This window comes from Leguminivora glycinivorella, chromosome 17, assembly GCF_023078275.1.
Source record: "Leguminivora glycinivorella isolate SPB_JAAS2020 chromosome 17, LegGlyc_1.1, whole genome shotgun sequence".
NCBI lineage: Eukaryota > Metazoa > Arthropoda > Insecta > Lepidoptera > Tortricidae > Leguminivora > Leguminivora glycinivorella.
In genome coordinates this window covers 6086446-6112061 of record NC_062987.1, presented here as the reverse complement: position 1 = coordinate 6112061, position 25616 = coordinate 6086446, and the positions used below count along the sequence as shown (strand labels likewise).

The 25616-nt window shown below is 41.3% G+C and overlaps 1 protein-coding gene across 1 annotated transcript; it reads right to left on the bottom strand.

The window, feature by feature from the left end:
• Window positions 1-56: 56 nt before the first annotated feature.
• Window positions 57-25317, bottom strand: LOC125235585 (nuclear factor related to kappa-B-binding protein). Its single transcript, XM_048142181.1, is given in 26 exon segments — window positions 57-331; window positions 5338-5388; window positions 6069-6124; window positions 6584-6662; window positions 7212-7274; window positions 7276-7404; window positions 8066-8137; window positions 8378-8562; window positions 8876-9011; window positions 9672-9956; window positions 10287-10354; window positions 12099-12189; window positions 13154-13336; window positions 13830-14051; window positions 16089-16176; window positions 16651-16797; window positions 17443-17616; window positions 18093-18209; window positions 19087-19202; window positions 20046-20158; window positions 21945-22175; window positions 22493-22623; window positions 22873-23246; window positions 23670-23786; window positions 24147-24440; window positions 24603-25317. Coding segments are annotated over 26 exon segments (4107 nt in total). The 5' UTR covers window positions 25047-25317; the 3' UTR covers window positions 57-190.
• Window positions 25318-25616: the final 299 nt, after the last annotated feature.

The following is a 25616-nucleotide window of genomic DNA, read 5'->3' as shown; positions in this document are numbered from 1 at the left end:
TGCGCTGGCTATAAAAGCGAGCGAGCGTCTGCCTGCCGCTTTAGTTGTGGCATCGAACTCCTGCCAGCTATTACACGGCTAGTGACGTCATCTGTCATAGACCAAAGTAAACAAATGACTACGCGTGCTATAGCATACGTGTCCACGAATGTGTTAAACTTTAAACCTATAGCTTGAAAGTTAGAGGTGTTCACTGCGGCGGGTGCGCCGGGCGCAGCAGGCGCGCGAGCACATGTCTCCCGCCCACGAGCTTGAGCTGCTGCCCGTCCATGAGCACGCTCCGCACCGCGTTCACGGCGCCAGATGTCGCCACCGTCGCGTTCGCGCCCGCCTATGGAAATTAAATCACTTTAGTTTCTCCGTTTTAACCCTAAAATTTAAGACTCATAAAAAAAATACTGTGATCTAGAATCAGGGGGCCGATTTTTGAGTCTCACTGTCACTAAAATACCGGTTGAAAACGGTGAATTGCCTATTATTTTCAGTGACAATTTTCTGAATTCGAACGCCGTGAGACTCAAAAATCGGCCCCCAGATAAAGAAAAAATATCTGTAGCCATAAAATGTATGCATTATTAAATACACTGCCACTTGGCCTAAACTTTTAGGGTTAAATAGTACATTACGATACAAGTGCCTAAAAAAGGAAGTTCAAAACGAGTGGCGATAAATTAAAACACAACCGAAGGGAGTGTTTTAAATCGACACAAGTTACGAATTTCCTTTTTGCACGTGTATCGTACGACGTTTTTCAGTACAGATGCCCTCCGAAGTTTCGACCTGGCATATAATGAACCACTTCTCGCACTAGTGCGTAAAAAAAACGCCATCTGTACTGAAAAGTACATTTAAAGTGTTTTGACAGTACATTTCAATCAAGGAATCACTTTATCTACAGATTGAGGTTAGTATTGCCACAGTATAATAAAGAGTACTATCGTACAGTATGGCCACTCCCGCTCCCCTCTGAAGGTGCCGCCCACCCCTCTCGGTTACCTCACAGTTACCGCCTGTCAAAAACGCGAACAGTCGACCTGTCATATCTCACTCATACAAGCATGGTACGCTTTCACCTACACGAGCTTAGAATGTGTGCTAGGAACGCGCCTCTTTCATATATTTGATCGCCAGTGTCCGAGGTGTGGTATTGCTGTGTAGGTATATAGCAAATCAAAGTTTCGTAAATAATTCAATCGAAATTGTGTATTTTTTATAAACTAGAACCACAACAAACCTTATAAAACTATAGAAACATACACGAAAACTAGCATACTCGATAAAACATAAGGTTAAAATAAAACTAGAAACTACTCAAAAATAAACAGCCTTCTAGAAAGACTTCTTTCGTGCAAAAATAAAAAAATAAATGCAATCTGTTAATAATGTTTCAGGAGGAAAATTAAACTGCAGATTGGATTCTTAAGTAGAATCTTGAACAAAACATGGTGCGTATCCATATCCAAGTCATTTTAGATAAGGTGTCGATCGCTTGCGCAACAACGAAACGATTTGTGTCTCTAATACTTATCAGGATATAGTGCAGCAGTGACGGCGTTTCGCAACAGTGGAAACGATTGGCACGATGGCTAGGCAGCCAGAAAATGTAAGCGATAGCGTCTAAAAATATCGATTGTTACATTTATCGACTGGCTACTTTTAACGTATGTTATATAAGATATGATACCCATCACCAGTTTAATCGTATTCAACCTCAAAAATCAAAAATTCCGATTTACCTAATGCTTTCTACTTTGTTACCTTTTTTTAAACCCAAATCCATACTTAATATTATAAATGGAAAAGTGTGTGTGTCTGTTTGTTTGTCCGTCTTTCACGGCGAAACGGAGCGATGAATTGACGTGTTTTTTTAAGTGGAGATAGTTAACGGGATGGAGAGTGACATAGCCATAGCCACTTTTTGTCTCTTAGTTAGTTAGTTAGTTTTGTTGGGCATTTTCCGCAAGTCGACAACTATTGTGCCTATTTTGCGTGAATTTGACGAGGTAGCACTACTCTAGCCACCCCAGCTCCTCTACAAATCCTAGCAGTGTTTTCAGGTTGCTAAATACCTCTTTTAGTGTGTTCGGCGTACCTAGGTACTTGTTCCTATATACTTCTACCTGTTTACACTCTAGAAGAAAGTGTTTGGTGGTTTCTTCTGCTTCCATGCACGCTCTGCACATGGGGCTATCGGTTATACCTATGTTATTGAGGTGTTTGTTCAGTGTGTTGTGTCCTGTCATTAATCCTACTATTTTGCGCAGTTGGTGTCTGGGTGTTCAGAGTAGGATTTTTGTGAGCTTCGTATTAGGTACAGCAAGAATTTCTTTGGTTTGTCTACATGTGTCTAATTCAACCCAGTATTTGTTGTGTAATTCTTTGTGGTGTTGCATAAGTTGGTTTTTCCTATATGATACTGGTAGGGGTATGATGGGTTCGGGTCCATATGCCGGTGTGTCTGATCCTTCTCGGGCCAGTTCATCCGCTGCATCATTCCCTCTTGATCCACTGTGCCCCTTTATCCATTGTATTGTTACTTTGTTGTCTTCTTCGCACACTTCAGTGAGGCTTTGATGACATTCTAGTATTAGTTTCGAGGTAAGTTTTTCGCTGTCTAGTGCCTGAAGCACTGATTTGCTGTCTGATAATATTAGTATGTTTTCATGTTTTACCTGTCGTCTTTTTATGGCATTGCAAGCTTCTATTATACCCACACATTCAGCTTGGAATACCGTGCTGTGTTCACCTAGGGGTTTGGATATGTGTATGTTTAAGTCTTCTGAAAAGACTCCACACCCTGTTCCCTCTTTTGTTTTTGATCCGTCTGTGAATATTCTTAGGTTTGTTTGGTGCAGTCCTTCTTTTGGATCTTCTGTTAGCGATATCGTATAATTTTTGCAGAAGACCGTGGTTTTAGGTAGTTTGTCCACTGGCGCTTCTAGCATCGGCAGTTTTGAGATCATGTCTCCATAGATTTTTTTGTGTGATGAGTTTAGTTTTGTCCATAAGGTTAGATCTTTCAGTCGGAGGGCTGTGGCTGCCGCTTCCTTTTGTATATATATGTGTAGTGGTAGGAGTCCTAGCATTATTTCTAACGCTGCGGTTGGAGTAGTCCTCATACAACCCGTCGTTGCTACACATGCTAGTCGTTGTGTTTTGTTCAGCTTATCTATTGCTGTAGTCAGCTGGGTGCGGGGCCACCATACAATAGCTCCATAGCTGATCATTGGCATTATTACCATTTTGTATAGCCACAGTATGATGTGGGGGGCAAGGCCCCATTTCTTGCCCACCATCCTTCGGCATTGCCAGAAAGCCACTGTTGCTTTGTTCAGTTTTTGTTCTAGGTGTTTGCTCCAGTTGAGTTTGTCGTCGAGGATTATGCCTAGATATTTCACCTCTTTTGAAAGTGTCAGTCGTGTGCCAAATAGTGTCGGCATTTCGTATATACCCAATTTCCGTTTATATGTGAAGAGAATTTTTGTCTCTTTCTAACCATCCACTTCCCTAAAATGAGGGGTAGAAGTTGGTATCGAGCATTCCGCAATTTTCCAATTTAAGGCGAACGAAGCCGCGGGCAAACGCTAGTCTTATTATAAAGTAGGTAGGTGTTATAAAAGGCTTTATTTTTTTTATACGATTGGAGGCAAACGAGCAGACAGGTCGCCTGTTGGTAAGCGATCACTGCCGCCCATGAACGAACGAAAGACCAGAAAGGTTGGTGCGTTGCTGGCCTTTAAGATGGCTGTTCCTAACCCATAAAGGTCATACGCTCAATACGCATATTATGATTATATTCTATATACTAGCTTTTGCTCGCGGCTTCGCTCGCGTTAAATTCGAAAGTTGCGGAACGCTCCATACAAAGTTCCACCCCCCCCCCCCCATTTTAGAGACTTGGGGGGTTAGAAATCACTCTCCATCTCTTCAACTCTCTCCACTTAAAAAATCACGTCAATTCGTCGCTCTGTTTTGCCGTGAAAGATAGACAAACAAACAGACACACACACTTTCCCGTTTATAATATTAGCAAAGACATATACAGTATGTAAACTAACGAAAACCATTTACTGTAACCCGTAAATGTCCAGGTGATACTGAGAAACTTTTACTATGGGATCAACCCCGAAATCACGAAAATATCTTCTGACAGTTTCATAGGTAGTTTTATTTTATAGTAAGTATTTCCTATGGGAGAGTAAATTTTTATTTCGCGTTTTGGGTGTTGGTCCCATAGTAAAAGTTTCTCAGTATCACCTGGACATTTACGGGTTACAGTAAATGGTTTTCGTTAGTTTACATACCGTATAACTCCGTATAGACAGATAAAGTCTAAGAAAAAAACCGGCCAAGTGCGAGTCGGGCTCGCGCACAAAGGGTTCCGTAGCAGCAAATATAATAAACCAATAACTTAACCAAAATTACAGTTAAATCAACCTATCTCAAAAACTATAAGAGATACTTTGATCAAACCAAAAATCGTTGAAAGAGTTAATTAGCATGCATCACCTCTATTTTTTTTAGAATTTTATACCCCGTAGTTATAAAAATAGAGGGGGGGGGACATACTTTTTACGACTTTGAGAGCTGATATCTCAAAAACCGTTCACTTTAAGAAAAATGTTTTTTAGAAAACTTTATATCATTTTAAAAGACCTTTCCATTGATACCCCACACGGGTATGTACATCGAAAAAAAATTTTCATCCCTCAGTTACATGTATGGGGGCCCCACCCCCAATTCTTTTTTTACTATTTAGTGTCATAATTTTGTAGCGGTTCATACAACACATATTCCCATCAAATTTCATCACTGTAGTACTTATAGTTTCCGAGTAAATCGGCTGTGACAGACGGACAGACGGACAGACGGACATGACGAAACTATAAGGGTTCCGTTTTTGCCATTTTGGCTACGGAACCCTAAAAACGTACCTCAGTACCATACAAAAAAAGGTACGGTGGCCAAGATGGCGTTACACCTTTCGGGTACGCTCAGCTAGATGGCGCTAATATTAATATTTGACATTTTAACACATATCAAGCTAAGAATATGGGCCAAATTGTCAAAACGGAGGTTCAAAAGTTTTAAGCCTGTGTCAAGAGATGGCAGTATATGCACTGTGATTACACATTTTACTTCGACAGTAACTCTCTATAATACTCTATCCTCTTTGATATTAGTATGGATGCATATGGGACTCTTTTGGCACCGACGTTATATGGCAAGTAGGTGGTACTATTTGTTACAACCGTTTCCCACTAAAATTAAAGTAACATAAACTCTATGCATGCTATACAGAAGGAAGTCATTCAAACATGCTGTTTCAAAATTCACCTGCTGTATTTTAATTCCTTGTGGAAGTTTAACCTGTTGTATCGGATTGACCTAAAATATAATTTAAAAGCTATTATAATTCATACGTAGAACAGCTGTTGTTACATTTTGATTATAATACACGGTGTAACATGCGGAAACCGAATATTTTTAACAGCGTATTCGTGATCACATTTTAAAACTAAAATGTCACATAAACTTTTCTGGATTGCGCCTTCTTTCAGAGTTACATATTACCACAGTATAATAAAGAGTCTATCGTACAGTATGGCCACTCCCGCTACCCGCTGAAAGCGCCGCCCACCCCCTCTCGGTTACCTCACAGTTACTGCCTGTCAAAAACGCGAACAGTCGACCTGTCATATTTTACTCATACAAGCATAGTACGCGTTCACCTACACGAGCTTAGACTGTGTGCTAGGAACGCGCCCTTTCATATCTTTGATCGCCAGTGTCCGAGGTGTGATATTACTATTTTTTTTTTCTTATATTACTCAATGCATAAGCCCTTTTTAACGGCGTTAATGCTATTATGGAGAACCGTCTGAATATTCTTATTGATAGATGTCAAAAAGTAACAAATATATCCTTTCAAAAAATAGGTTTTAGGAAAAAAAATGTTAAAATGAAATGCTTGGTTATAATTATTCAGTTTCCTCATGTTACACCGTTATATTGTATTTTTTTTTCTGAATACCTAAAATATTAAATCTTAACTACATATTACATACCTGTTGTAATTTCAGTAACGGAGCCGAAGCAGAGGACGTGGTAACTGTTTGAGAACCTAAAATAACATATCGCAATTAATAAACAAAATAAAAGATATAAGAAGAGAAAGATACAAACATGAAATAAATGTCATATACAAAGAAAGTGAACAATGCCTTCAAGGGTCCCGAGCTGGAATCGAACCAGCGTCCTCCATTTACCGGACGGATGCCTAAACCACTCGGCCATCGGATTACGTCCGGTAAACGGAGGACGCTGGTTCGATTCCAGCTCGGGCTTGGAAGCCTTGGTCGCTCTTTCTTTGAATATGACAGTTATTTCAAGTTTAAAGTATAATAGTAGTGTGACTACTTAAAAAATTGAAATTTAAATATTTTCTATGAAGATAATTTAATTTGTTCTTAGAGAGTAAGATACATTTATTGCGAGAGTAATACACAACTGAACTATTCTGAAATAGGAGTGTATTTTTGTATTGAGTTTAATACATATAATTGCATGTTTATGGACTCACCTATATTGCTTAAAACTATAGTTTGCGAGGAGCCCGCGGTGCCGCTTGACGTTACCCGAATAGTGCTGCCGTCGCTTTGCTGTTGACAATGAGATACGTCGAATAAAAATTACAATAATTAATATTCGGGTCAGCGAGGGCAGAGAAAGCCCGTACTGCTATTCGAAAACTGTATTGAAAGATCTCTTGGTTTGAAATTCATGAAGATTGGCGTTTTAAGAAAAATACACAGGTGAAAAAAAGGTGATTTTTGACTAACTTTTTGATGCCAAATGATCACATTTATATGCGACTAAAAATTTTACTGGTCCGTAATATTTGTGCGTTTTTTTTTCACTTGCTATTATAATATTTTCTTATGCCAATCGATGTCATTCCAGTCAGGCAGTTACAAATTAATCTATAATTGTCCATAAGGATATTTAATATAGGGAAAATGGCTATAGAATTTTCGATTTCAGCTTTGGTCCCATAATAAAAGTTGTTCATTGTGATCTAAAGTATGAACGCTCCTTTTAATTTCACCCTAAGATAAGATAAATCGTCGAAAGACACGAGGAGCCATCATGTGCGCGCCTCATTGGTCTGTAGGGCGAACATCTGTAGGTGATGTATGCAGGTAGGGTACCTGCAGTATGATGTTGTGCAGAGGCTTGGTGGCGGTGAGCAGCAGCGGGCGCGCCAGGCGCGCGGGGTGCGGCGTGCGCGTGCGCGTGCGCATGCGCGGCGGCGGGCGCGGGCGCCAGCACGCGCACGGCTGCGCGCGCGCGCGGCGCCATCATGCGCGCGCCCACCATACTCTCTAGGGAGATCATCTGCCCCTGCGAATAATCAAAACCGTCAATTTATTCAATATTTATGATTCAAAAATCATCTTTTATAAGTAATTTGTCAGTAATGTAGGAAACTCTGGGCCTAGAATTACATATCTTTTTGTAAAACTTATTTGTAAATGGCTGATTGTTTCCTAAATAAACTAAAAAAAGAAATGAAATCTACTAGCCAGCTTAAGACATCAAGTTAAAAATTTGTATGAAATTACTTTACACTCTTGTGTATGCAATTTTGCCATCTCTTTTCGAATAGCAAAGAGAACCTTTACCAGTTGGTGTGGTGAAAAATAAATTTCAGGATTGGTCGCACCGAACTAATTGTCACCGCTAAATCGTTCGCTAGTAAACCACCGGGACGCGCACGGTGCGACTGATACTTATGTTTCCCGATTACATTGATCTCCAAACGAGAAATTTAAATATGAATAAACCGACGTAAAATCAAGGGGACACTTGGCTGGAGTTTAACCTCGACTCCGTTTCCAGCCAAGTGTGCCCTCGATTTTGCGTATCTCATTTTCATATGGTTTTCTATCTCGTACGCGGATTCGCGTTACGACATGCATACGAGCTAATAAGCTAACATTTTAAATATCCGCTCGAATGCCGAAACGAATGAATAAATTGTTTATTGTTCTTCCAAAATTACCTGAGCATTTGTGAGCAGTTTGGCTCTGATCGGCTGCGTGGACTTGTCGCCAGCTGCCTGACCGCGCACCACCTAAAATCAAAACAGAAAATTATTTCAACAAAACAACAAGACTAACCCCCTTATTCATAAACGTACACTAAAGTTATCAAGCCGATAAAGTTCGTTTGTCCCTATCTATCACACCAATACGTCGGAAAGGGACAAACGAACTTTATGGGTTTGATAACTTGAGCGTGTGACTACAACGGACAAGTTTTACCAGAGAAATACATTGTACCACAACTTAACAATAGGAACACATTTAATTACCTGAGCCATTGACTTCGGCGTCTGGCTTGCCAACTGCACGGTCTGACCGCTAGCCAGCTGCAACGTCTGACCGGACAGTTGAACTGTCTGACCACTCGGCAGTTGTAGGGTTTGACCAGAGAGCTGAACTGTTTGACCGCTCGGTAGTTGGAGCGTCTGACCAGCTAGTTGCACAGTTTGAGTACCTAAGCAGATGGTAAATTAAAAAGATGAGTTGAAGTTCAAATTTCAATCGCGCCTAGAAGAACAAAAAAATATTATCTAGAAAAAATAACCAATAGTAGGCTAGAAAGAACTCGCAAAGTTTTATTATATTGCTGTATTTGATGGCTATGCAAAATCGTATGTAACCTCAACAGCCCGAAATGTAACTGCGCATGCGAGTTCGCACGCCGTCTAAATCAGGCCTTAGTCAACGAAAGACTAAGCAGTTAAATCTTACCTAAACATTGAAAGTAATATTATTATTTATGTCTGTCTAAAACAACAATAAGTTACCCAGTTGCACGGCCTGGCTGGTGAGAACGTTCTGACCGGCTAGTTGAACAGTTTGAAGGTTTCTGCCTGCGAGTTGGACCGTCTGACCGCTCGGTAATTGCACCGTTTGCGTAGGAAGTACGCCTGGGCCGGTTACCTGCAAGTAAAATTACAACATTTAGTGATCTGCCTCAAGGTATTTTGAAAGCGCCGTTGTCTCTCGGCAGTTTTGAAGATCTAAAACTTTGTTGCTCAATAACATACAAAAAATGTGTTGTGCTACAGTGGCGGCTGGTGAAAATTTCTGCTAGGCAACACTGAGCAAAAAATACCTACCTTAACATTAGGTACAGTCAGCCAAAAAGTGGTTTACCACTTTTCGACCTTCTGTGTCTGAAATAGAGTCGAAAAGTGGTAAACCACTTTCGTGGCTGACTGTACTTTACTAGTAATCAATTTTAGGCAAGCCGGTGGGAATCGGCTTGTATGGACCAGCCGCTGCTGTGTGCTACCCGTATCGCAACTATATTCCCATAAGGCAGAGCTCCGATTCAACGGATCTTAGCTGGCAACAGACTAGTTAGTCGGACTGCTCAGAATTATTTCGAGAAGTAATCTTAGAAGAGAAACTTACCTGCACGCTCTGGCCGGCCAGGTGCACCGTCTGCCCCGTCAGTTGTACTGTAGAAGCCGGCACGGGTTTTGGCGCACGAGTCGGCAACAGGCTCGTCAGCCGGATCGCTCTCGTTGCCAGCTGTATCGATTCTCTTCCAGGTCTGAAGCAGCTCCCTAATACCTTACGGTAATAACAACTTACTTGAACGCTCTTGACGGCGTGTTGCGCGAGCTGCACGCTCTGGCCGGCCAGGTGCACCGTCTGCCCCGTGAGCTGCACGGTGGAAGCCGGCACGGGCTTGGGCGCGCGCGCCGGCAACAGACTCGTCAGCTGGAGCGCCCGCGCCGCGAGCTGCACGGGCTGGCCGCCGGGCAGGTGCACGGTCTGGTGGGCGGCCAGCTGCAGCGTGCGGCCGCCGGCCAGCTGCACGGTGCGCGTGCCGGCCGCGGCGGTCGCGCCACAGGCTACCGTCGTCACTGGGGAGCTCTGTGGTGGTAAATACTTATTTGTTTTACAAAGGACCAAAATTGTTGTTTAACCGCACGTGCCGATATTGACACGCGAGCGAGCGAAAGGTAGCGAGAAAGCTACCTATAAAACATCAAACTAAATCGAATCCTTTAATTTATTCAATATTTATGATTCAAAATCATCATTTATAGGTAAAATCTACCAGCCAGTTTAAGACATCAAGTTAAAATTGGATGAAATTACTTTGCACTCTTGTGGATAAAATGAAATTTTGCTATCTGTTTTCGAATAGCAAAGAGCTTTACCAGTTGGTTTGGTGAAAAAATTGTTAGTACATAGCATTACCTGCGCAATAGTCGTGATAGAACTGGTAGTTGGCACGGAAGTCCGTTTCTTTGTCGTCGTCGGGGTAGCTGTGTAGGCAATAACAATAAATATTTGATAATTAAGTGTTCGACTACAGAAATCCAGCATCGAAACCAACGGAAATTATTATGATTCAAGTCATAACGTATCGTATATATTATATATCGTTGTCTGAGTACTCACAAGTCCCACAACACACGCGTTCTTGAGCTTACTGTGGGACTCAGTTAATCTGTGTAAGAAGTCCTATAATATTTATTTATTAGTAGGGGGAAATTAGCTAAAATTACGGCATAATTAATGGAAGGTTTTTTTTAATTGAAATATGTACGTTATAGACTGAAGTTATTTTTCATCAACCCTCCCCCCCCTCTGCGTCACCTCTCTACCCTCCCTTAAAGTGCCGAAAATGCGGTTTTCTCGATTTCTGACAAAACCGTTGAAGATACAGAAAAAGCGCGTAGGAACGAAGTAATCCTTAATAAATTTACTACAAATCATTTATTAACACTTTGGTTCTAGCACTTATAGTTTTCGCGTGATCCGTCACGAAAGTTGGTCCTTTGCTGCAATTTTCTTTAATGAATGTTAAGTTTTCGCCCAAAATGCTTACGAAATCGTCGAAATTTGTCTGATATGACTAAAATATTGTAACCCATGACTAAAATAAAATTAAGGGGGAAAAATCACTACCATGGGTGGAATTTCCAATATGTCTTGGAATTCCAGTAACTATTTAAGGCGTAATATTTTCACGGTAGTAGTCGCTAGGAGTACCATTGATCCATATAGTATATCGATGACTGGGGATGAGCTTTTGGTAGCTGTTGGTAGAGCCCTGGAGTTTCAATCCAGAAGCCGTGAGTTCAAGTTCCACCCATGGTAGTGATTTTTCCCCCTGAAATTCATTTTCAGTTTATAATATTTTAGTAATATCAAACAGATTTCGTAAGCAATTTGGGAGAAAACTTAACATTCACTAAAGAAAATTGCAGCAAAGGACCAACTTTCGTGATGGATCACGCGAAAACTGTAAGTGCTAGAACCAAAGTGTTAATGAATGATTTGTAGTAAATTTATTAAGGATTACTTTGTTCCTACACGCTTTTTCTGTATCTTCAACGGTTTTGTCAGAAATCACGAAAAACCACATTTTCGGCTATTTAAGGGGGGGGGAGAGGGGTGACGCAGAGGGGGGAGAGATGGGGAGGGTTGTTCTGACGTGTAATGTATAAATATGCAATATCAATAAATATGAATATGAATATGAATATGAATATGAATAAAAAATAACTTCGGCCTATAATGTACATATCCCAACCAAAAAAATCTTCCATTAATTATGCCAACATTTTCATACATTTTTTTTTTACTAGTTTTAGTGTCTCAAACTGGAACCTCAAAATGTTATTCGCCTATTTTTGTGCCATACGAATAACATACGATTAAATAAATCAAAATCCCTTTCATTTGTGCAAAAATAATTTACATGGATGCTTATCACCGACAAACACTTCCGTGTTTTCTTATTTCGTCTTCACCGTTGGCGGTTCTTTGCCAAGCGTGTCAAGTCGTCTTAAGGTTAATGAAAATGCTGAAAATTCAGTTAGTCAGGGAAGAGTTTATATGCGACTCTCCTATTTAAATCTTATTTTTATCGTAAATGGTGATTATGATTAAATTTAAATCCGGCCGTCGAGGTAGTCGCAATAAAAATTATTAATGAAATCTCTTACACACAATTCAGACCTACATCTACAAGTTTTATATTATGTTCCATTAAAAAATAACTGACCTGTGAAATAGGCGTAGAAACAACAGCAGTGACAGTAGTCTGAACTGCCGGCGGCCTTATGAGCAGCGATCTTGTGCCTTGTGTTACCTGCTGATATTCATTAAATGTGAATTACAAGTGTATATTAATCCGTTTAATTCATAGGACTATCAATAATAGGACTAGGGAAAAAGGTATAAAATTAAAATTTTCTATGATTAACGCCTACACATTTTGTCACATTTTTTACTAACAAAATGTACCTTAGTATAATTCTTTAGTCATTTTCTAACACAATTCTCAGTTATTTTTAAGTGTTTCATAAAGTAATGTTGTTACCTTGTTTGGAGCCGGATGTAACGTTATGGTAGATACAGGTTGTACAATGGAGACAACTGGCGCAGTCGTTGACTCGACACTACCGGGGCGGAAATCTGAAAGGAAAAGTACATTTTAACTCCTCTGCCTGTTTGTTTATTGACTTCCTTCCTTACATTTGCATTCTATTAGATCTTAGGTTGCACAGAAAAACTAAAAAGAAAAATGGTAGGTTTCGTTCTGCTGGAAAAAGCTACATAAGCGAAATCGAACGCGAGTGCCGTACAAGATATTGATATCATTTAGCAAAGCGCCTGAACCGTGTACTTAGGGGACTCTGGAGCAGGGTTCGAAATTATTAAGATAAGTACGTTTCGTGATAATTATCCGATAATTATCACATGTAACATAAAAAAATACTTGTTACATTTTTTACAAGAAAAACACATGCTATATTGTTTTATAACAAATTCTAACTAAAAAATAAGTATAAAAAACATAAATTATATTTTATCGCATTTTATAGGTATTTCTATTTAAATCGAGCTTCGATGTCGATGCATCCACTGCATCGATATCGAAGCCGATTTGGAACTCATTTGTTCAATTTGTTCTACTAAAATCCAATGTTATCCTCCCTTCCTTTCGTAATTATTAATCGATAATCATCCCCCTTTTATTATCATGATGATTATCGTGATAATTATCATTGATAATTATCCTTTTGAACCCTGGTCGGGAATAATAAACTTACAGTTTGCGATGGAGCTTCAACTAGGAGCGTCCTCTGTCTGAGCGGCTGTTGAATCGCAGAGGGCGATGAGTGCGGGGGCGGTGGCGCGGGCGCGGGCGGCTTGGCGGGAGGAGGCGCGGGGGCCGGCGGCGGCTTCGCGGCCGGCTTGGCCGCCTGGCTCACGGGTTGCGGTGCTTTCTGGACCTGTTGCCGACACCTCACTTAACATGTGTGATGAACATAAACGACTGAATGTACCCGTGGGTGAGAGTTATAGGTTTCACGTGTCTATCTGTCTGTCTGTATATGTGTGTGTCCGTCTGTGGCATCGGAGCTCCCGGACGGATGAACCGATTTAGATTTATTTCTTTTTTGTTTGAAAACAGAATTAGTCGGGATCGTTCTTAGACACGTTTGATCGAAATCGGTCCACGATGTCGGGGTTTTTTTTTTCATAATTTAAATTTTCGTTTACGAACATAATTTAGGGGTATAATATTATGTTCATATAAAACTATTATTTATTAACCCGTGACCTAAAAATGAAGCACATCATAACCATAATAATATGGAATAGGCCGAAGCGGACTCCCCGTGACATAGATTGACATTTTTGGCTTCTCGAGCTGTGACGTCGCTATGGAAAATCTGCGGAACTAGAGAAAACTGACTACTTTGACCAAGTGGCGTTACCTACCTTAACCACGTTGACAGGCTTGGACGGGGCGGGCTTCGCGTGTTGACTGAGATTGGCCTGCTTGGCCGCTTGCGTTATGAGGTTGCTCTTCACGGCCTGAGCGACCAGGCTGGCCTGTTTGGCCGACTGGGCCATGAGAGCCGCCTTCGGTGTTGATTTTTGTTGCGGGGACGGCTTCGGTGGCGCTACGGTGGGCTTCGCTTGGGCGGGAGTCGTTCGCGGCTGTAAAAAAAATAATCATGAAATAAAAGTATGGAAACGGATTATATCGCGTATAATGAATTTACAATACATGCGGTGACCCGTTGACCACGAACGCTGTAGTGTTTGAAACGCTGGAGTTATTTTCAATATATCTATTAAAGGTACTGGATTTACACAAAAAACTTTGCCACGGTTTTAGTCGGCTGCTGCACGGGCCGATCACGAGCGCGGGAACAAATAACATCAGACTCGAGCCTGGACTCTTACCTTCCACCGCCGTTGTCACATCCCAAAAAAACTTTTTTGTGAGATTCGTTTCCGTTTTTGTGGGTTTCCGTTCGGGCGTCCGACGGAAGTTGCGGTGCTAATAACAGCTGCGCCGAGCCCGGTCGCTCACTTGACTCGTGCTACAGTACTCTTTTTTAAACGGAATGCTGTTACGCACGATGTGTGGGACTCGCCGTTTCTTTCCCCTCCCCTAGCGAGAGGGGGGAAACCTGGCCCTACCCACTAAACCCACTCCGGCGTTTCACCCTCTCTGCCGTTCGTGAGGGCGCGCTGGGATCGATGTGTGTTCATCATTCACCATGGCGTCCTACAGTACCTGCGTTTCGGTTTTGGCCGGCTTCGCTTTGGGGCGCTCCCTCGCGCGGGAGCGAGGCGGAGCGCGCGCGGGCGCGGGCGCGGGCGCGGGCGCGGGCGCGGGCGCGCGGCGCGGGCGCGGGCGCGGGGCGGCCGCCAGCAGCAGCTGCGCCGAGCCCGGGCCCGCGCCGCCCTCCACGTCCACGTCCACGTCGCTGTCCGATACCGATGCAGAGGTGCCCACTTCTAACTCCACCTGGAACGGAAACTCTATGTGAGCAATATTCGTTTGGCCCGAATACCTACGAGCCACGGATTTTATGGTGCCGCTCGCTTCGCTTAAGCCTCCGCCACACGGGCGCGTTTCGAAAGCGTCGGCGTCGCGTCAGCGGAGCGACACCCCGGCGTGACGCCCGCAGGCGGCCGGCGTGACGCCGGCAGGCGGCCGGCGTGACGCCGGCAGGCGGCCGGCGTGCCGCCCGCCGGACGCTGGCGGGAAGCGCGCGATGCGCGCGCAATCCGCTCATGATCTGAGCGATAGGGATAGCGATAGGGATAGCGATAGCGATAGCGATAGCGATAGCGACATCGACAGCGATAGCGATTGTGGAGTTACTCGTGAGTAGAGAGATATGCCCTTGTTCAAGTGCTAGAGACACTATTCTAAGACAGTCTGTCATAAGTTTCAGATGGAAGACGACCCAGAGGTGCCGCTATCGCTATCGCTATCGCTATCCCTATCGCTATCCCTATCTCTGTTTTTCAACCCCTTCATCCCTTTTTTTCGAAATAAAAATTAGCCTATGTTCTTCCATCTTTTTACTGTTTTAAATATTTTACATTGCTGATTGCTCAAATTATTGAAAAAACAAACATAAACATGAAATACGGACAAGATCAAGAGTTTCACTTCAAAAATTGGCATATTTTCTATCTTCCAACTGACGACAGTGTTGCCATCCGTCAGTTGGAAAAGTCGCATTAGAACTATGTGAGCAATATTCGTTCGGCAGGAAGCCTACAAGCCTACGACAAGCCCGTGGCATAAAGATGCGGTGACACCTTTATGCCACGGGTTTGATGGTGCCACTCGCTTAGTCCCGCGCCGCTTACGCCTAATGGGCGGCCATACGATTACATAATAAGAAATTTACAATGTAGATTTTTTTTAAATAGATATTCAAAAAAGATAACTGGTAGAAAACAAGTCTTGTACACCCAATAACCGCGACCGTAGGAGACAATAATATAGACATAATCGGTCCAAAAATAACTATGCCACTTCGCCAGAAAATTTCGGATCGGGCGGCCTTCATTGAAGCTTAGTGGTAGTGATAATTCGCTCACCAATGACTACTCACGTGCGCACTAATTGCATCAGACTTTGAAGATATTGAAAGGCATTATACATTACGATATATACAACATTAGGGCATACATTATTAAACTAGTATAATGAACATGTATAGTTACCGCAGGTGGCGGCGTTGCTGGCTCAGGCTCTCGCTTCTCCGCGGCGCGACGCCCTCTCGCCGTTGACTTTAGCCAATCCTCCTCTGTCCTACACACAAAGTACAAAATATAATGTAGAATAGTGAAATCAGTCCAAGCTCAACAACATTGTCGATGTGTACTTATCATTCATGGTTATATATTCATGAAGACGCGTGCGTTATCAATGAGGAGGCACACTGACATTTTATCCCGCCAGGCGGCGCCTGTGCAAGTGTCTAGGCATGTCACTGTCATTCATATATGAGAGAGAGAGAAAACATATCCTCTTCTCGCTCTCACGTATGGACTAATAGGGTGGCGCCATCTGCCATAACCTTTGAGTATGCCTCCTCGCTATCTCGTATTGTCATGCGATCAAAGGTTAGATTTGACAAATCTGCACATCATGGTAAATAAACCATCGTTTTTAAACTTCTACCAATACATGAAAACCTACAGAGGCTTGATCAAAAACAACAGACTACAGAAACTTTGAAAGATTGAAACTGTGTAAAGCCACTCACACGAGGCACTATGTTACCTGTTTCTATGTAAATATGTCCAGATAGCAGTTCTTTGGTCGTATTTGACAACAGGGTCCCGCTTCGCAGAGAGGAGCCTGTCTAATGCAGTCGACAGCGCGCTCAGAAGCGCCTGGTCACTGCACGCTGAGATCCACTGAGACATTCTGCAATTAAAGTAAATACAGTTGAAAAGAAGACTATCTATGTGAAAGTCGGCTGAGATAATTTTTAATCCTTTCCTAGCATTTAATTGAAAAGACTGGTGAGGTTATACTCAACTTCGCGATTTTAGAAGCCACTTATTTTTAACTGTGTAGTTTAGAGTATTTTGTTTTTAATTAGCAATATCGTCACTACTTTGAAAAAAATCTCGTATCTGACACTGGTCTTCAAAGTTAAAACGCAGTAACTCTATATGCATTCCATACATACTTAGATACTACATTATTTTCTTCTTTGACAAGTTTTTTTCAAAGTAGTGACGATATCAATCAATTACTCATTGAGTTCCAGCCATAATAACTATGGACATTACCAATATGAGTAGATTTAAATCAAAATATATATGGAAATTTTAAATCTGCGATTCAATTAGTAACGAATCAAATTAACTCGGTATACTGACCAAAACCTATAGGTGCATGTCGATAGCTATTTTTAAAGAGATGACACTACTAAATGCATAGCAGCACTCACTTGAGCAGAGTCAGCATGTCGTGGCGCGGTCGACAGGCCGCCAGCAATGACAGAGATAGCATGATGTGTACTCGAGTGCTATGTATGAGACAGCTGTAGGTAGTGGCACTCACTTGAGCAGCGTCAGCACGTCGTGTCGGGTGCCCTCGCCGTTGGGCAGCCGCGCTACCGCGTCGCGTACAAGAGCCAGGAAGGAAGCGTGGCGCGGGCGAGACGCGGCTAACAATGCGCTGGCCGCACCGCCGCCGGCGCCACATCGCGCGCAAGGGCCTACTACTGCTCGGTACCTGCATTCAACAATATAAACTTCTTACTTATAACTGGGATTGGTCAGCATTCAAAAACATTCCCAGTCACACTTCATTTTTTTATCCCCATTATAAATACCTAGAGAAAAAATAGATTAAGTTACAATGTGGTATTTTTTTTAAACAGACTCCATAAAAAGTGGTATATGGATCCAACGTGAAATAAAATGCACGTAGTTTCAAACCGGTCCGTGCTGATTTAGCTACACATCTTGGTTAAAATTACAAATTCTTTGATTAACATTGCTTCGATCTCAACATCTATCGTATTAATTACTCTTATGATTTTTTGTTGAATACATCCCAAGTATCCCAACCATATAGCAAAAAAAGAAAAAGTAGGGGCCGTGTCGTATCAAAGAGTCAAAGAACTGGCACAGGATAGAAAAATCTGGAACATACTCCACCGACAAGAGATTATCTCTTTAATTTATGATGATGACCACGTAACGTACCCGTGTTGAACGTAAGTAAAAGGTTTCGCCGATGCCGCGTATCTCTTCCTCTCTTGGGCCCGGAAATCTGCTACTTCCGCACTAGTAAGCGGACGTACAACCCACGACGTAGGATACCTGTGGTAAGATCATGATTTAGAATCCATGTCATATTTTATGCATGTTTAGAAACCACAGAGAACCTCCTATAGAGTAGAAATCTTGTATATTTTGTTCGCGATACGAGTCACCAGTGTTTGGGGTGCGAGGAGCGGGCGGGGAATGTGTTAAGCGCGCTGTGATTGGCCGTTTCAAGGACGGCGGGCAGTCGCGCCAGATGAAAAGGGACAGAAGTATGACTGTCCCTCTACTGACGCGTAAGTGGCCAATGTAAGTTGACCTATGCCGGCTCTGAATAAATTATAAATATGACTTATTTGTGGAATGTAATGCCGTCTGTTTTTAAATTTGAGCTTCTTGTTACCTTTCCACACCATTTCGTCTTGTAATGGATGTCTATAGGGGTTGGTCTGTGTTAGAAACAGAGTCCAGTTAAACACAACATTCAACTAGATTTTGTTTGGTTTTTTAATACAGCAAATATAAGATTTTAATACAATATAAAATATAATACATAACAAGCTTTGATCTATTTCGTTTACCTACGTATAAGCTCGAGCAATATAAACTGATTTCAATCCGACATTACTCAAACCATGGAACCTCTATGTACAAATTTTAATTACAATTCAACGCATTAGATGACGTTAAACCTTTGGTTGACTCTCGGCTAGATGGCGCTAATATTATCATTTGACATTTTAACACATATCATGTTAAGAATATGGGCCAAATTGTCAAAACATAGGTTCAAAAGTTTTAAGCCTGTGTCGAGAGATAGCAGTCTATGCTCTGTGACTACACATTCTAGTTAGACTGTAACTCTCTATATACTATATCCTCTTTGTTGAAGGTGAAAATCGGGCGAACTTGTCAAACTCTTTCGAATACTTACCTAGGTGGTGGAGGTTCGTTGGCGGGTGGCGCTGGCGACGCGGCGCGGAACCAGCGCTCACACAGCCGGCCCAAAATGGCGTCGCAGTCCCGGCCAGCGCCTATCCATTGGTACATCTACACACGAAAATTATTTCCCGTTTTAAACTCACCATAACATATTGAACTACCTATAGTTACCTATTTGTTATATAAGTGGACAATGTTGTTGTTTAACCGCATGTGCCAATATTGACACCCGAGCAAGCGAAAGATTCCAATATTGAACCGCGAGCGTAAAGAGTGGTTCAGAATGTGGAATCTTGAGCTTTGCGAGAGTTTCAAGGCACGTAGGTTAAACAAATTTTGCCTCAGAGTGAAACACAAAAAATTTCATCACACCAAGGAAAATATTAACTCTAAAACATCAAACTAAATCAAATTCGTCAATTTGTTTAGCTTTTATGATTTAAATCATCATTTAAACGTCAATTCTACCAGCCAGCTTTGGGTATAAAGTTATTTTTTTTATGAAATTACTTTGCACTTTTATATGGTGGATAAAACGTAATTTTGCTATCCGTTTTCCAAGAATCAAGAGAGCTTTAACCAGTTGGTGTGGTGAACAATCTTTTACCCGAGGGCATACATCGAAAGCCGACTGTCACATGTCATGTGTCGGTGTCGACCGGACGCTTTGAGCGCAGGTTTCGTAGGCGTAGCGCCATGGCCTATTTAATTTTCATAACAAATTTTCTATGGAGCATCATGTGGAATAATCGCAACATTGTAAAGTAGAGGACACGATTGATGATGGTAGAAGTTAACTAGTTAATGGGTTTACTTCTTAACTCTCAGACATATCTGTGTTATAACAACCACAAATTATGTAATTGTAAGTCAGAATGAGAAAGTGACGCGATAGGGAAAACATTAAGATCGCAGTACGCAATATCTACATTTTGTTACGTTATAGTTTACCTGCGTCTCCGGTATATACTGCAAGTACGGCACGAAGTCGTCAGGGTGCGGGCCTCTCTCGCCGGCCAGGAAGTCAAGCGCGGAGTCCAGTTCAGCGCACCAGTCGTCTGATACTGCGGATCGAAACCTAACATTAAGAGGGTTACTTATTTCCCTTCGTCCTCTTTCAAATATGCGTGAAATTATAACATCATTCCTACGATTCCTAATTTACCTTATACCTGTCATCAGATGAAATCAGAATTTGCGTCTAGTGCACAGAGTTAGACTTAGATAGAAGAAACAAGTTCATCTGTTTGTACGATGACCGAGCGTGTCAGATTTTTTGTACTGAAGTTGTTACTTGCCTGTGATTTTAAATATGTCTCAAGCCCTTGAGTGTTCATAAATTTTGTGTTGTAATTAAATATCACGTAACGAGGCATTTTTATTAATGTTTTTGTTGACTTCAATTTACAAAAATTGACGCCCGAAAGCGCCAAGCTGCGATTAAAGACGGACAATTCAGTGGATTTTACCGAGTTCATTTGACACGCTAAGTAGATATGTTTGCTTGATCTATGGTATATATGCACAGATCAATACAACAAGATGGCCCTTACCGGGCGACTCGCGGTCACCAAGCATACGACAAATCAGGTTTATAAAAGTTTGAACGCGTGCGACACCGATCAGTAGCGCCCAAGTATACGACCCGCTAACAGTGTCCGTGTCCGCTCGGGAAAAAATCTTAAATAATCAATTTTGGTTGCAAACAATGGTCTCTTACAGCATAAAGTGGTGTGGCAAGTCTTCTAACACTTCTACATGTAAAAAAGATGGAACAACATTCCACAGTTAAGTCAAATTAATTATTTTGTTGAATATTGTTTATTGTCCGCGGAGTTCATTTATACTGGTCAATATGGTTGTGCTGAGCGGCGCCGAGGCGCGTCCATCCCTCTTTACCGAGTTAACAATGTGATATGCTATCCCTTTCACGTAAACGACTAGGCATGGGGCCATGTTAGTTTATGTCTGTTGCGGGAACTTCGTACTGCCGTTCGTACCATGTGCTACCATTTTATGAAATATAAAAGAAAGCAGATTTGTAATAGTGAATAATTATCTAGAATCTGTAGAGTCTGTAGTGGTATTTAGTTCATTGATTAGTTTAGAATATTTAGTTGGTTATTTAACTTAGTAAACGTAAGTAAAAATGCACAGTTTAGTTATTAGTTACTAGAATGATTTTTATTGAGATGCTATCACAATTATCATCCTCCTTGCGTTATCCCGGCATCGGCATTCGCCACGGCTCATGGGAGCCTGGGGTCCGCTTTGGAAACTACTACCAAGATTTGGCGTAGGCACTAGTTTTATGAAAGCGACTGCCATCTGACCTTCCAACCCGAAGGGTAACTAGGCCTTATTATAATTTAATTATAATATTATAATTTGTTGCAAAACAAATTCACCACAGTACTGGTACCGGTACCATTGTCTATAATAGACATGTCCCATTCCCATCCCTACTGCTAATCATAAAGGCGCGCCATTATTTGAAACGACCAATGGCAGCACCGTGCGCGCCCGCCTCACCCCGCAAGGATTGGTGATTTGCGTCTCGAACAATATCGCTTGCATTTGGCTTCTAGTGGGGTGTTCTGTGTATATATGACATCTGTGGTCTACTGTATCGAAGTCTTGGGAGAGTCCTGAAGTTAAGGTTAGGTTGATTCTAACTCGAATTTTGCCGGATAGAAATACCGGCGCGCCGCCGGTGTTTTGGGATCCGGCGCGGACCTCTACACCTCGTCGACGTCGGTGCATCCTTTTCGCACTTACTAAGGATGCGAAATAGCACGCGACAGTACTAATACCGTAGGGCTCAGGCTCATGATTTGTGCATAAACTTACAGCTGTACCATGTGTTGAGCGGCGCTATAGGCGAGCTGCAGACGGCCGCACAGCGCGCATGCAGTTGCTGCTTGCTGGCTCTGTGCGCCGCTCGCGCTGGGAACAGCGCTCGCACTAACGACAGGAAGTTTGCATGCGTCGTCTCCGTCAACGCTGAATCCGTATCCACAACCTCTTCGCTATTCGACGGGAGATCGTCGTCGGCTAACTCGACGGGCAGCGCCATCATGTCTGTTATAGATATATCGTTTAGTGCTGCGGCAGATAGAAATTATGCATGGTTTTAGTTCTACTTCTACGAGAAAGTTAGTGACGATGCAAAGAACTAGAAAAGCGAGTGCAGGTAGAAACTATGGATGATGCAATTATTTACTCATGATTTGCATGCATTATGTTAGCTAATTATGTCTTATTTGCATTATTATATTTGAGCTGTTTTTACTATTTGTTCTAGATAGTTAAGCAAAGAGTGAATAGTTGATATATACAAGCTAAGTTTCAATCTACATGATAAAACTATACTAATCAGCCTAAAACTGAGAACTTACCAATTCCATCAAGATCTTCCAATTTGATAGGAACAGGTTGAATTATCCTACCAGCATTCTGTAGCGCAAGTGTAGGATCTAAGGGCTCTTGCTTGATGACACTCTCCAGTTTTGGGTCATTGTAATTTATACTGAAAACAAACAAAGAATAAAATATTAAAACACTGTAAATTGTCTCCTTATTATTGTAAATGGTAAGTATTTATGTTTTTTCTGCTATAAGAATCTAGACCAAATTTTTAGTAAATGATTTTCAAATTATATTACATGACAATCAAGTTGAACCCGTAATCTTTTACCTCCACAAGTTCACACATTATTAGACATATAAAGATATCACACATCTAAAAGAAATGATATTATTTAGAAGCAAAACTTACTTTGTTGTATCAGCATATTTAGGATCAACAATTTCTTGCTTAATTTCAACAGTATCAATTAATTTTTTAGAATGTTTGGCAGCCTTCGGCTCTGCAAACGAGGTCTCGGACTCAGACTCTTCCTGCTCACATTTAATCTTAATATTTGGTAACAAAGGTTTCTGTTCGAGATCCTCATCCTTTCTCTTACTAGCTTTGGCATCTGATTTAGCTTGTCTTGGACCTGGTTCTTTCTTAGGTCCCCTTTTAACTTTCTGACCGGGTGTTTCTGATTTTTGACCACCAAACATAAGTTTCTTTGTACCATTCACAAGTGCTACTCTCTGCTTTATGTCTTCTAAATTTAAGCCAGTTGTATTTAGTTCTGGGTGGTTCTGAAACAGTGAATTTTATATATAGAGTAAGCAAATAATACAGTGAACACATCAAATTGAGTAGAGTAAAACAGGTGCCCTTATTTATTTAATAAACTAAGCATAAATTTAAAATTTTGAAAAGACCCCCGACCGTGACATAGTCCGATTTTCATGAAATATGGTTAAGAACACTCCCGACTAACTCAGCTTTCAGACAAGAAAATACTAAATCTAAATTGGTTCATCCATTCGGGAGCTACAATGCCACAGACAGACACACACACAGACAGGCAGACAAACAGACAGACAGACAGACAAACAGACATGTCAAACTTATAACACCCCATCGTTTTTGTGTCGGGGGTTAAAAAGCAATTGTCTTCCACACAGAGAAAGATAATAAAATTAGAATAGTAACTTATAACAAAAATAATCGGTTACCTCTCTATATTGTCTTCGAGCTCTATGAGCAGCTAGAACATTTTTTAGACAATCCAGGGATGTGGGATGTGAAGATTCTATGCCTCCAAGAGTCCCAGATACATTGCTGTCCTGATTCTGATCATTCATAAAAAACATTAAAAACAATATGTTAGTTAAGAACTAGGTTAAACAAGCTGTGCTTGGTGCTTTTTTAATTTATTACTTATGTACAAAAAATTGTACATAAGGCTGTCTGGGGCTTCACATTACATTAGAACTTCAGATGGAAAGGACCTTATTAAAATTTAAGCATAGGAACCCTTCTGTAGCAGAAAGCCACATTTTATAACATGCAAATACATATTTACATAGCTACACTGTTATGTCACTTTGTTTACTTAAATAATCCTTCAGGGAAACAAATTGATCAAACACAGATGACTCCATCATAATATTATGAATGTGATATTATGATGTTAAAGTAAAATATTATACCTGGCTCGCATGCATGTGCTTTCGTTTTTTATTTGCCGGCTCTGGAGGTCCCTCAGGATAGTTATCATCCTCAGACTCATCACCACCAACTTCGCTCCGGATAGCTGCCAATTCCTCAAAATACCTTTGCCTAGCTCGTAAGTACAGAGGTTTGTAGCTGTTTTTAGAGGAATGTTTTGGTGGGAGAAGGGGGAGACGAGGAGTGGGACCGGGAGGGGCAGCTTTTGTTGCTGCGAGCAACCGTTCCCGAGATATTAACACTTCTGGCATTAATTTAGCATAGTAGGATTTTATCTGAAAAATAAAGTGGTAGTCAGTCTCCACAATACGAAGGCATATTTAAACATTGAAAAATGTTAGCAATTAAATTAATCACTATTAAAGTTCAACATTTTACCAATCTCAAGTTGTTACAAAAATTAGTTATAAAAATAGTTTTATTTCAATGATGGGTACCTTGTGCTTCTGTTGCTTAGCTCTAGCTTTTTTCAGGAATTTTCTCATCTTAGCAATATCTGGCCGGTAGTTTCCCTGTTTCAAATTGCTGTAAAACACTTCTAGTGGTGATGTGAAATGAAATGGTTCATAATCAAACAACATTTTCAAGGTTTTCTCTCTTTCTTCTTCTTCGTTATGCACAAATTTAGGCAAGTATTTCATGAGTTGTTCCTTATGTGTGTCTTCTAAGGCCTCCCAAGTCTTATAGGAGAAGAACTCTTTGAAGAGGCCATAGTTCTCACACAGCTCCTGTGGCAGCTCGAGGCTTTGGCCTAGCAGACGCACGGGCTCCGTGAGCTCCTCGTCGGGCTCCGAGCTGCCGCTCCCGCTTCCGCTGCAACTTTCCGAGGAGCTGCTACTTTCCCCACTATAACTTTGGTCACTTTCCATCTTCTCCTCCATCGGAAACTCACTAAATGACCACCGTCTGCTTCCGTTGTGCACGAAATACCTTTCTCACTCGCGATAACGACTGTTTTCCGCACACTTCATTGAATTATCGCGTTGTTTTGCCAATGTTTACGAAATACCGAAAACAACGGTACACAGAAAAGTCGAATAAAAAGCCATGAAGATATTTTGAGCGGTCGTCAAATCTCATCTAAAATAAAATAGAACGCACACGCCAAATCGTAATGTTTCATACATACTATGCGCCAGAACGGCACATTACGATGAGAAAATAGCTTGACAGCCAAGTACAGCGACATTTTGCTCGTGTTCGTAGAGATTTTTAAAAGATAGGACATTTGTTTATGGGTTTTCTACATGGCAACACCAATATATCATAGACAAATAATGTATGTTTTATTTTATCTTCGAGACTAAGGTATATTTCGAATAGTTTTGTAAGAATAAAATAAAAAAATATAAATATTTCGTATTAATTATTTCCAAGCAATAATAACATAAGCTTCTTTATTGGTTTTTAATATAAATATTTGGTACAATCAATTGAGCAAAGCTAAACAT